This window comes from Theropithecus gelada, chromosome 18 (genome assembly GCF_003255815.1).
Source record: "Theropithecus gelada isolate Dixy chromosome 18, Tgel_1.0, whole genome shotgun sequence".
Taxonomy (NCBI): domain Eukaryota; kingdom Metazoa; phylum Chordata; class Mammalia; order Primates; family Cercopithecidae; genus Theropithecus; species Theropithecus gelada.
Window position 1 is genome coordinate 20245 of NC_037686.1, and position 12706 is coordinate 32950.

The window sequence follows — 12706 nt, forward strand, 5'->3', positions numbered from 1 at the left end:
CACAAAACATCATACACACCTTAAATATATACAATATTTACTTAAAATTTAAATTTAAATGTTTTATAAAAGCTTGTCCATGCTTGCTGTCTCCTGTCCTCACTTCCCATTTCCTCCTCAAGCAGCTCCCACCAGGCACCCACCTCTACCACTGTCCCATCTCCCCTCTGGCCCCTACAACCCATTCGCCATGGAAAGGATCCTTTAAAGCCTGAATCAGGTCGTGTCATCCTAGTCTTGACTCCTCATCGTTCTTACAGGAAAGTCTTGAGTGCTATCATGGCCTCTGCAGAGCTACTGAACTTCTCAGATACCCATCTGTAATTGGGGTCTGTAAGGTGACTTCACACATGTGCTGAGAAGATTAAGTGTTGAGATATGTACAGCACTGAGAACATTCATCATGGTTGGCACGTAGGGAACCCAGTGTGGATTACTGCCATTGCTTCAACTGCAGATTTCAGCACAGACATGTGTGAGTTACCTTTCAACCCCAGCATTTTCTGTGTCAGAATGGGGCAGTCCTGCAAACACAAAAGACAGATCCCTGGCCCTGTCTCTTCTTCCTGTCCCTTTCTGTTTCCCCATTCCAACTCCTTTCCCCTTGCTCTGCCTCCCAAGTCCCCACCAACCTCTCACCCTCTGCTCTTCAGCTTTTCCATGAGAGAGACAAGCACTGGGTAGGAAGTTGCATTTGTGAAAGTGACTGAGTTGTATACGATTGTGTGAGACGAGAAAAAAGGGTGCATACAGAAGCCCTTTGAATGCTCCCCAAAATTCCCCTTTTCCATCCTGTCTCTTGGGATGAGAGAGAGACTGGGTTGGTGATGGAATGGTGGCACAGTTGTAACGTGGTCATCGGAGTTCATCTACCAGTATCTCCACTTACAAGTTTGCTTTCCAATGATCACCAGCTGAATGGGTTTCCCTAGAGCAAAGATATTTCTTTTAAAAGCCACTATTTCAAGAGTGTTTGGAGGGGTTCATAATAAAAACCACAGGGATTGGTATATGGTTTTACATTTCCCTGAGCACTCTTACAAACCTGGACTGAATTCTCACAACGGCCCACTTTACACGAGGCAATGCAGTCCTAGAGGCCTGGCCGTCCGAACTCTGACCCCATGTCTTCTGGCTCTAAACCCTTTGTCATTTCTACTCTGCTCCTTCTAAGAGACTTTTGCCCCCTTTTTCCTAAAAATTGGAGAGAGATGAGTCCCCAGAATGGAAGAACTAAAATAGCAATAGCTACTCTCTTTGCAGGGCTTAGCCAACCCCTAGGCCACCTTCCTCCTGCTGGAAGTCTCTCGGTCCCTCCCAGTCAGTCAGAGTGGCCCAGGTCCCACACCGAGGACTGGCCAAGGCTCGCCTCCTCCAGACACTGCTCCCACCGTCGGCAGCCTGCCTGATGTCCCACTCCCTGGGGCTGGCCACCGGATGGGCTTTCCCAATCAGCTAATCAGATCCACAGATCTCTGACAAACGACCTCTGCTTCTGCAAGTACAAGTACAAGCGCTAAGGACAAGTTGTCTCTGCTTTTCCAGATAATACAGTAGCTTTCTGAAGGCAATGCCTTGCTTTTCTCTGTTATCTCAACTACATGACTCAGGAGGGGAAAGAAGTCTGTGGGATGCCAGGTTTGAGCTGCAGGGCATGGTGCAGGGGCAGACAGCTACTCAGAAACCGCCAAAGTCTGGGATGACCGAGGGTCCGTGAGTTCCTGGGGACAACACGCTTTGCCTCAGTGACAGGCCAGGGAAAGCCACTTTATAAAATTGTGTTTACCTGCCTGGCAAATTCAACTCAGGCCTCTCACTTCGGTCTTCTCCAGACCACCCACGTGTGAACACTTTTTGGCTTGGGGTGGAAGCTCACATTTCAGAAACAGCCACTGGTTTGGCCCCAGCCCCAAAAACCCAGGACCATCCGGAAACTTGGCCCAAATCCACACTTCAACATTCCTGTTGCTGTGACTGACACCAACAGTAGCCCTTCCCTGCAGGCCCTGGCAGGCAGAAAGCACACAGCATTGCACCCTAACACAGAAGAAGTCTGCTTTGAATGATGGCTCTTATCTACGGCGGTTTCTGTGAAGGTTTTGAACAGAGAAGCATTGGCAGAACACAGGGTTTTTTCGTGTCTGGACCCATGCGTCATATGTGCACTTGAGCACACAGTTCTCTCGCTCTCATTGTTTAGTCTTGTGAAATATGGATAATGGGGCTTGTGGCTTCTTAATGAGACTAACGAGCCAAATGTTTGCAAGAGATCTCGAGAAGTTTGCTAGAAGTTTTAAAACAAATTCTTCCAAAACCGTTTCCTCAAAAACCCGATTTATTTAATTCCTTTGTTCCTTTTAGAACTAAATGCAACTCTAACGTGGCATTTAAAAAGAGCAAGATGACAATTCCATAATCTGCTGGAAATATTGTTGTAAACAATGGAAGCAACCTTGACTAGCTGAGCTCATGGAAATTACATCTTCATCTGCCTGTGTCTTTCCATTTCTCGAACTTCACATTACCAGAAATGCGCAGTTCATGTGGGATGACATTTACTCAAGGTAATGATAACAATCTAACTGTCTCCGGTGATGCATGTGTTCCGGCCCTTCCTGGGCCAAGGTCCGCTTGCTTGCTTTTCGCTCAGAGCTCATTCCTTCTCGTTCATTTTGCCCAGAAGCTTCCAGCTTCAGAGCCAAAGGTAAGTACATTTTCCACTAATTCCTCAGCTTGTTGAGTGCTTCTGGACCATGAATAGAGCAGCTAGGAACAAATCTGAGAAGAGGTACTATTCGGAATTCCTCCTAATAGCTCCTCTTTTTAATTACGGGTTTTCATCCTTCCTAACGGAGTTTATTATTTTTCTAATTAAACTATTACCTTTTCATCTAGCTAAAACAATCTTCCCTATTAATGAATTTATTAGCTTCTCCAGTACTCTTCAAATTGTCACTGAGCTCTATTCAAGGACTACAGCCAATTTTTTCCTAATAGAATTAGGGGTGAAACAACTCATGCTTCTATTATTGCTTCTGGCGTTCACCCGTTCACCTGATGAGCTTTTCTAGGTGTAAGAGTGTGGGGGTTTTAGTGCCACAAAGACGTGGGCATGCAGCGGCTTCCTGCACCTGAGGCATTGGTGTTTAAGCAACTCCACCACCCACACGTGTGACGTTACAGTTCTGGGAGATGCACACACACTTTCTGTGCCTTTCTCAACCACTAGCTCAGTCGTCCTCCACCTTCCTAGGCAGCAACATGGGGTGCAGCGTGAACAATAACTAAAAGTATACTGAGTATCACATACTCCTGCAAAGTGTTTGACCCCGGAAGCGTGCAGTCACCACCATCGTGAGGGGCTCACACCTTCCCTTGGCTGGCTCTGTCGGGGGCACATGTTACCTAGAAAGGAGGCCCAGGCTTTCGATTAAACAACTCTTCTTCATATTTCAGTTTATCTAAGCTGCCTTCAGATAACTGTCCCCATTCTTCACTTACACACACACACTCATGCACACACATACACACATACATGTGCACACACTTGTAAACACACACACACACATGCAAAAAGCCCCAAAGGGATAGGAATGGGAAAGGGGTACAAAGGGATGCTGAGAGTATAGCCTTGAGCAGATCAGAAGGAGGAGCACCCCTCATATCCCCTCTCCCCCCCATCCCCGGAGTGGGAGTGAAGCGGTGGTCACAGGCTCTGCTCACACATTCATGCCTGGATCAAGCGGTACTGAACCCTTATGTGCTGGGCCTTGTTGCAGGCCTAAGTCAGAGTGGAGCCTCCTGGAGCCCCGAGGCTGAGGACACAGCACGCTGAGACAACACTTCACACTAGCTCACGACAGGACACACACAGGGAGCTGTGGGAGCAGGGACACGGGCGCCCTCACCCTGCCTTTGGGACCCCGCTTAGGCGGCGGCAGAGGAGGAGGGCATGGACCAGGGTAATGGGGTAGACGGTTCCAAAGCCGCCCTGACTTCTCAGTGGAGCCTGAATCTCTGGCAGAGGAGGTTTTTGCTCAGCAGCAAATTGCCCTGTCACTGCCTCAGAGCAACTTAAGACATCTTAAAAAAAAAAAATCCTATTCTTCACCTTGTTAATGATCCCAGGTATGTTTCCTATGGAATCCTTAGTGTCTAATAAATTTTAATGAGAGCTTTCATGTCTGTGTAAGCCACACTCCTTGCCTTCATTATGCAAATACAATTGCTGTGGGCCAGGTTGTCTGCAGGGGCCAGACTTAGACATGCTCAGGGCAGGTCTTATCCTAAGGAACTCAGATCCATCTGCAGGCTTTTCATGTGAATAATCGTAGAATAATTGTAGAATAATTGCCATTGTCGAAATAAGAACAAAGAGCTACAGGCGCATAGTTGGGCAGTGATCCTGGGCCCCCTTGGGAGGAGGGGCCGTGGAGGAGAGTCTGTACTTGGGCAAGGACACGGTGCTGAGTGTGAGAAGTGAGGAAGGACGTGTCGAGGAAGGACGTGTCCAGGCCCAGGGAGAGAGAACACGGACCCCACCCAGTGGCCTTATAGAGTGGTGGAGCCTTAAAGTCTTAACTTCTCTGTTCTCTGGCTATGAGCTGCCAGGGTACAAAAATTTGAAAGACGGTTTTAAAGTAAGTTCTCAACTCAAAATAAGTGTGTGCCAAGCACTATGCTAGCAGCATGGGTAACACGCAGAGCCTGACTCGGTGGGAAAACAACACGGGCAAATTATGGAGACTAAGTTAACCTACTAGGCGTCCCAGCGTCAAAAGCTGGGGGGCGGCGAGTGTTTGTGTTTGTGTGAGCGTCACAGCCATGGCCGGGAAAGGTCTGAGTGGGTCGCACAGGCAGGAGGCCGCCGTGCAGGAAGCCTGACACGAGCAGTGGAGCTCGGAGGACGGGAGAGGTGAGCGGGTGGAAGGTGGTGGTCCGGGTGGGCTGTGCAGGGAGGTGGGCATGCATCTTCACGTTTGCTGGTGTGCGCATGCAGAAATTCCAGAAGGAGACCGGGGATCTGAAGGTGGCGATGGGGCCGATGGATGCAGCGTGGGGAGGGAGCCTTTGTACTGTTCATACATAGCCACACATACAGACACACAGACGCAAGTGTATTGGGCTGTAGAACCTATTCAAAGAGTGACACAAAAATCTTAAATGCATCTAGTGAAAACAAGGGAAAAAAGCAGCACAGAAGCTGGGACGCCGAAAAGAGCTCCTGATTCACTCAGAGCTGGTCCCAGAACCTCACCCCGACACGTGCAGGTCAGCCCCAGCTGCAGGACGGCTCCCACCCCCAGCACCCAGAGCTCAGGAGCACGGTCCTCCGCTGGCTCTCTCCAAAGCCTGGGCTACAGGACTGCCCTCTAGAAAAGCCCGAACGCCTCTGGTAAACGTCACTCAGTCACTCAGTCCTCCTTCCCCAGCTCTTCTCCAGAAGAGCAACTGAAGAAAACGCCCAGCAGCGCAGAGGCTTCAGCAAGATCCACGGAACCCAAAACACAGCCCGTGGGCCCCAGGACGCTGCTGCTCAAAGGCTGTCTGCAGCACTAACGCCCTTCCTAAACCACAGGTGGAGACTGCGGGTCTTTCTGTTCCCTGAATCTCGTTAAAAATCTCAGAAAGAGTCAGGAAAACCATCCTGATTTGGTCAGATACAGAGGTTTAAGATTGTTAAGTTATTTTGTATTCATTTTTACTAAAGCCATTAAAACTTTCTTATCAAATGACTATTCATGGAAATGCTAAGATTAATCATTTTTGGAGCCAAACAGGTCTTGATTTAAATCCCAGCTGCGCAACGCAAAGCCTATGGGACTTTAGACCGGTCTGCTGGTCTCTCGGCCTCGACTCCTCAGGGGTGAGTCAGAGAGAACAGGACTCCCTCGTGTTGTCATCAAGAGGATTAAAATGAGACCCACCAGGCACAGCACAGGACGCAGGACCAGCTGGCACATAACGAGAATTTAACACATAATAGACCCTTCTCCTTACCTTTGGAGACTTTAAAAAATATAAAAATTATATATATATTTTTTTTTGGTCAAAGATGGTAATTGATATAAAAATCTCACTTTAGAGTTGCCCATGCTCCCTGGACTTTCCAAAGAGCATCTAACAGAGTGAGCCACATTTGGGGCCGCATTTGAGTATCTGGGGCCACGTTCTTGTGCCCTGTGATGCTGTTAACTCTGATGACTTGTGTGCCCCTCCCAGCCGTAAAACAAAAGTCGGTTTCGCTTTTCCTTGTAGTCCCTTGGACAATTGTAACTGCCCCAATTGTCTGCTCTGCCTGCCAAGACCTACGCCTTCAGGCAAGTGACTCCACCAAGTTTCTTTCTGGGTACAGATTCTAAAGCTATGAAAAACTTGCCTCTTTTCTCCTTTCTCATTCACCACCCCATGGGGTCCTCTGGGGAGGACCGCAGAGTTAGAGCCTTCTAAGATCTTGTTTACTGCGAGCTCAAGGTGATGGAGCTTGGTCTTCAGGCCAGGAGTTAACTCCAGAGGTTCCAATAACATAAGAAAGAATGAGATTTAAAGATCACTCTGACAGGTGGGATGGTTCATATCTGTAATCCCCAGTGCCTTGGGAAGCTAAAGTGGGAGGATGGCTTGAGCCCAGGAGCTTGAGACAAGTTTCAATAGGGTACGGACAGAGGAAAGCAGCGTGGAATTGAAGGGTGAACATTTATTGCCCAGCAAACCACAAACCCTGGAAGGACTCTAGACCTGTGTTGTGTGCAGTGAAGAAATCAAGACACAAAAGAGCAAGTGGGAGAGGACAGCAGACAGCTTTGAATGAGTGAGAGCCAGACACATGGCAGGTGCAGACCCCCATCCAAGTTCTTTAAGCCAAAGACATTGTTGAAGTATTTGGGTCATTGATGCCACCTCACAGGGGGCCTTTGTGAAGTTTAAAAGGAGTGAGTTTTGCTTCTTCTAGTTGTCATTTAGTGTGTTCTATGGGCAGTCTCCAAGCAGGAACAATAGGAGCATAGCCACGCAGCAGAATTTACAAATCCTACTTGGCATTGAGAAAGGCCAAGTCGAGAGGAAAATGACTGGTGTCAATTTTATTGCAGTTTGCGTTGGAGTAGGGGGTGCTGTGTCTGGTCTCTTGCATCTGTTGTTATCACCCTTGCCACATGTGAAAGGGGTGTGACACGGTGGTCACAAGGCGGGCCCTGCTGTGTCCTCTCCAGACTGTGGTTTGGGCAGTTGCCCAACCTCTCTGGGGTAGCTTCCTCTGGCGGTTGAGTGATTGAATGCATGTGGAGTATTAGGCAGTGCCCAGTGCATGCTGAGCACTCATAAAGGCCACCAATTCACGTCACTGTCCGTTCAACCAAGAATGGGGCCACACACCACCTGCAGCCCCCACCACCAGCTTGGCAGCATCCACAAATGTGCAGCAGCAATGCTTGATTGGTGGCCTTTTGAAGGGACTCCATGAGCACACTGTATGTCTGTCCAAATTCAGGGTTCCCCATGGATTTGTAGGATTGGCAGCTGCAGGTCAGCAATGCACAGCAACTGAAGCTGGATTCCTAAACCACCTGTTTCTAAAAAAAAATTACAACCACTTTCAATATTTCTCTTTTTTTATGAATTTTACCATCAAATGCATCTGAAATTGGAAATATATGCTAATTCTGATTACATTTAATGGACTTATAAGATGGGGGGTATCTGTCCCAGCAGAGTCTCCATACATGGCCCATGCTGGCCACAGGTGTTGGGCCCTGTATTAACCAGGATTCTGCAGAGGAAAAGAAACAACAGGAGATGGGTAGAGACATAAAGAGATTTATTATAAGGAATTGGCACACACAGTTATACGGGTGCGCAGTCCCGAGCTCTACACCCAGCAAGCTGGAGACCCAGGGGAGCAGATGGTGTGTTCTGGTCTGAAAGCCAACAGACATGAGACCTAAGAGGAGCTCACACTTCTGTGCTAGTCCGAAGGCAGGAAAAGGCCAGTGTCTCCATCAGGCAGTCAGGCAGGAGGAGCCCCCTAGTTCTCGAGGAGCAGTTCTGTTCTCCTCAGGCCTTCTGCTGATTGGTCAAGGCCCACCCACATCCCGGAGGGCCTCTGCTTTACTCAGTCACCTGTTCAAATGTGCATCTCACCCAGAAACACCCTGAGACACACCCAGAACACTATCTCACGACATACCTGGTATCCTGAAGCTCTGTCAGGCTGATACATGAACATCAACCACCACAGGCCCCTCCCATCCCCGAGGCTTCCCCTCACATCCCCAGGCTCCCCCTCCCATCCCCAGGCTCCCCCTCCCATCCCCGAGGCTTCCCCTCCCAACCCCGAGGCTTCCCCTCCCATCCCCAGGCTTCCCCTCCCATCCCTGAGGCTTCCCCAGCAGATGGGACACAGCACACAGGCTTCCCCGGGCCTGGGCAGGAGGCAAGAAGGTGACTCATCCCTATCTGCCTGGGACTGAGGTGGTTCCTGGGATGCAGGACTTCCAGGTTTTAAACCCTGCCCATGTTTCAGGCAAACGGGGTAAATTGGCCGTTCCAGGCAGAACCCTAGCAGCAGCCACACCCTGTCAACCCCCTCCTTCTGCGTCCACCAAACCCACAAACCTCCTTCTGAACACTTGACCTCTGACCCAATCCTTTCCAAGGGAATTAGTTCCTCTCCAGACAAGTCCGTAGAGTGAGGCTGTGAGGGGCTCCCCATGGACTTCGGATCACAGGTTGTGCTCTCAAATCTGTCCTGCCCGGGAAGTATCTTTTCCTCGCCAGGTGGTGCTGGCTTTCCCCACTGTTGCACTGCTGCAGTCCACCTTCCCCCCAGAGACACCAAAAGTAAGTCTCCAGAAATGCCAGTCCAGGAGCTCCCCCTTTGAAACACAAGTGGTGACGTGCATTCCATAGTCATCTGTGGGAATGATACAGCGGCACCTTTGCCATTATCCCACAGGCTGTGGGGTCAGGCAGTGACCCAGGGAGAGGAGCAGTGAGAAGGAATGAACCTAAACATCTCCTGAGTCCGCCGAGCCCGGTCACCGACTCCCAGTCAGAGAAGGCAGCTGTGGGCTCTCCAGTTCCCACGTGGACCTTTCCTTGCTTTACCTCTTTGCTCATCAAGGGCACCATTGCTATTCATCTGTTCATCCCACATCCACGTGTGTTCACGAGAAGGATGGGGGGGAAAGTGGCCCTGCAAAGAATAATCTTTGCTGTCATCTCTTGGCTCAAAATTCCACTAATGCTGTTTCTCACAAAGTGCTTAAGATGAGGGCCCAGTATACTATTTTACCTAAATTACAACACTTTATATATATGTTTTTATAAATGTAAGGGGTACAAAAGTGCCATTTTGTTACATGGATATACTGTGTAGTGCTGAAGCCTGAGCTTTTAGTGTGTCCATCATCTGAATAACATACATGTTACCCATGAGGTAATTTCTCATCACCTACCCCCTCCCACCCTTCCGAGTCTCCAATGCCCGTTCCACACTCTACATCCACGTGTATGCATTATTTAGCTCCCACAGGTAAGTGAGAACACGCAGTATTTGACTTTCTGTTTCTGAGTTATTTCACTTTGATAATGACCTCCATTTCCATCCATGTTGCTGCAAAAGACATGACCTTATTCTCTTTTATAGCTGGTGTATATGAACCACATTTTCTTTATCCATTCACCCACTGATGAACACTTTGGTTGATTCCATATCTTTGCTATTGTCACTAGTGCTGCAATAAACATACGTGTGCAGGCTCTTTCTAATGTACTGATTTCTTTGTATTTTATGGAGGGAATGGAGTTTCCTTAAGCAAGTGTGGCTGGTTTTTATTTTCTAGTGTACTTTGCAACTAATAGTTCTGTGTACCCTCTTTTAGGTGATTTGGAGATTTTAACTTAGATCTCCAGCAAGTGCTACAAGGAAGAAAAGATCCTGAAGAATCAATCAAGTTTTCCGTGAAGTCAAGTCCAAGTAACAAGCAGGAGCAATGAAGCACATTATCAACTCGCACGAAAACATCAATGCCACAGCAGGAGATAATTCCGACTGTCCTCGTGTGGTTTTGCCGGAGGAGATATTCTTCACAATTTCCATTGTTGGAGTTTTGGAGAATCTGATCGTCCTGCTGGCTGTGTTCAAGAATAAGAATCTCCAGGCACCCATGTACTTTTTCATCTGTAGCTTGGCCATATCTGATATGCTGGGCAGCCTGTATAAGATCTTGGAAAATATCCTGATCATATTGAGAAACATGGGCTATCTCAAGCCGCGTGGCAGTTTCGAAACCACAGCTGATGACATCATCGACTCCCTGTTTGTCCTCTCCCTGCTCGGGTCCATCTTCAGCCTGTCTGTGATTGCCGCCGACCGCTACATCACCATCTTCCACGCGCTGCGGTACCACAGCATCGTGACCATGCGCCGCACTGTGGTGGTGCTTGCGGTCATCTGGACGTTCTGCACGGCGAGTGGCATCGCCATGGTGATCTTCTCCCATCATGTGCCCACAGTGATCACCTTCACGTCGCTGTTCCCGCTGATGCTGGTCTTCATCCTGTGCCTCTACGTGCACATGTTCCTGCTGGCTCGCTCCCACACCAGGAAGATCTCCACCCTCCCCAGAACCAACATGAAAGGGGCCATCACACTGACCATCCTGCTCGGGGTCTTCATCTTCTGCTGGGCCCCCTTTGTCCTTCATGTCCTCTTAATGACATTCTGCCCAAGTAACCCCTACTGCGCCTGCTACATGTCCCTCTTCCAGGTGAACGGCATGTTGATCATGTGCAATGCCGTCATTGACCCCTTCATATACGCCTTCCGGAGCCCAGAGCTCAGGGACGCGTTCACAAAGATGGTTTTCTGCAGCAGTACTGCTAGCAGGACTGATCCCTGAGTTTAGAATCCATGGGAATAACGTTGCCAAGTGACAGAATAATGTAACATTCCAACAAATGCCAGCGCTCCTGACTGGCCTTCCTTCCCTGATGGATGCAAGGATGATCCCACCAGCTAGTGCTTCTGATAGCTAGGTTCTGTGTGAACAGTCTTACTGTAGGGGCGACTTTTTAACTTTGTAACTGGAGAGATAAAACAATGTAGTAAAAGAAGGATAGAATACAAAGTATTAGGTTGGTGCAAAAGTAATTAAGGTTTTTGCCGTTACTTTCAATGACCAAAAATTGCAATTACTTTTGCACCAACCTAATAAAAACGGCAACAAAAACTCAAGGGCTTTGGGCTAAGGCAAAGGGTTGCTTTCCTGTGGACATCTAGTACGCCAGTTCTGGGGTGGAGGCCATTGCAGCCAATTTCCAGAAGTTAAAGCACCTGGGCATGCAACTCCAGGCAGAAGCCGCAGGGTCTTTGTAAGTCAGTAACACATTGGGAGGAACACATTGCTGCAGCTGGATTTGTCTGTCTCCCACAGCCATGTGGAATCTCCGCCTTCCTCCTTCTCCCTGTTAGCCTGATGTAGTGAAGCCACCTCAGTTTCTGAAAGTGGGCTGAGTATAAACTATAAATGTCAAGTAACCAGCTTCGAGTTTCCAATAACAAATGAACCTTCTCTGTTAGTCTTCTTTGTCACTCAGTATCCCGCTGGCCTTAAAACCCTTTCCTGTTACATTTCCTCATGCTTTATGAGCCTACGTTTCAAAGGAAGAAATGAAAATTTAATCCATTTAGTTCCTATGTGGGAATACATAAGGGCCAGATGAAAATTGCCACTATTTGAAGAAGCTATAACCAAACGACGTGTGTTTGTTCAAATGTAGAAGTACAAGGAAAGAGCCCCAATGTGTATTTTAAGAAAGAGAGAGAGAGAGAGAGAGTGTGTGTGTGTGTATTTTCCCCATGCTTTTGGACTATGGGGAAAACCAAAACCAAAACAAGACTTCAAGTGACAGTGCTGTTATTAGAGCCCCGAGCCAAAGACCGGAGGGAAGCGACACCATGTCCTTCTGCAGACGCGTGTGAAAGCAGACCCGGTCGCTGGGAAGTGTCAGCCTCCCACCAGCCAAGACGCCAGCTATGGTAGAGTGGCAGCCCCAGGAGGAATGAAAGAAACATAATTTGCGAGTTCATTCATTTTTAATAGCTAAGAATCAGCTTAAAGGAGAAGCACATTCTGATTGTAAGTCCCCGCTAAGTTGGAGGGTGACCTGAAGGGGGTGAAGGGTGAAAGGGACAGAGGACAGCAGTAGGGCTTCAGAGGACACCAGCCTCAGGGTCTACACGGTGGATGGTATCTTCCAGAAGAGGCAACGCTTTGCCCTCAGGAGAGTTTCCCAGAGCTGCTGAGGGGAGAAGACAGCCACACGCAGGACCAACCGTTTGGTGATGGGTTTGATATTAGACGTGGCAAGGACAAGAACTTCAGAAGCAAAGGAGGCAGCTGGAGTCAAGTGAGGACAGTGGCAGGCACGCTTCCGCATGGCCTGTGCCACAGACGGAGGTGAGACGTGCACCTGCTTGTCCTCTGTTCTGTGGAAATCCTTCCCTATTTGATCCTTCCCCTGCAAAATGGACTATGTTACTCTAATACTAACCTGTGTTTATTAATATATGAGATATACATAAGTTAATTTTCCATGAAATCTAAAGCACAACCCTAGAACTAATGTTTAAAAGTGTTATTTCTACCATTGAAAAGTAATGTATAGCATATTTTATGTGATTAAAGTGCATATTCTCAATAAG

General features: G+C 48.4%; 1 protein-coding gene across 1 annotated transcript; it reads left to right on the top strand.

The window, feature by feature from the left end:
- Window positions 1–2651: 2651 nt before the first annotated feature.
- On the top strand, window positions 2652–11357 carry MC2R (melanocortin 2 receptor). Its single transcript, XM_025365566.1, has 2 exons — window positions 2652–2704; window positions 9882–11357. The coding sequence occupies exon 2, from the start codon at window positions 9993–9995 to the stop codon at window positions 10899–10901; it is 909 nt and encodes a 302-aa protein (XP_025221351.1). The 5' UTR covers window positions 2652–2704; window positions 9882–9992; the 3' UTR covers window positions 10902–11357.
- The last annotated feature ends 1349 nt before the right edge of the window (window positions 11358–12706 follow it).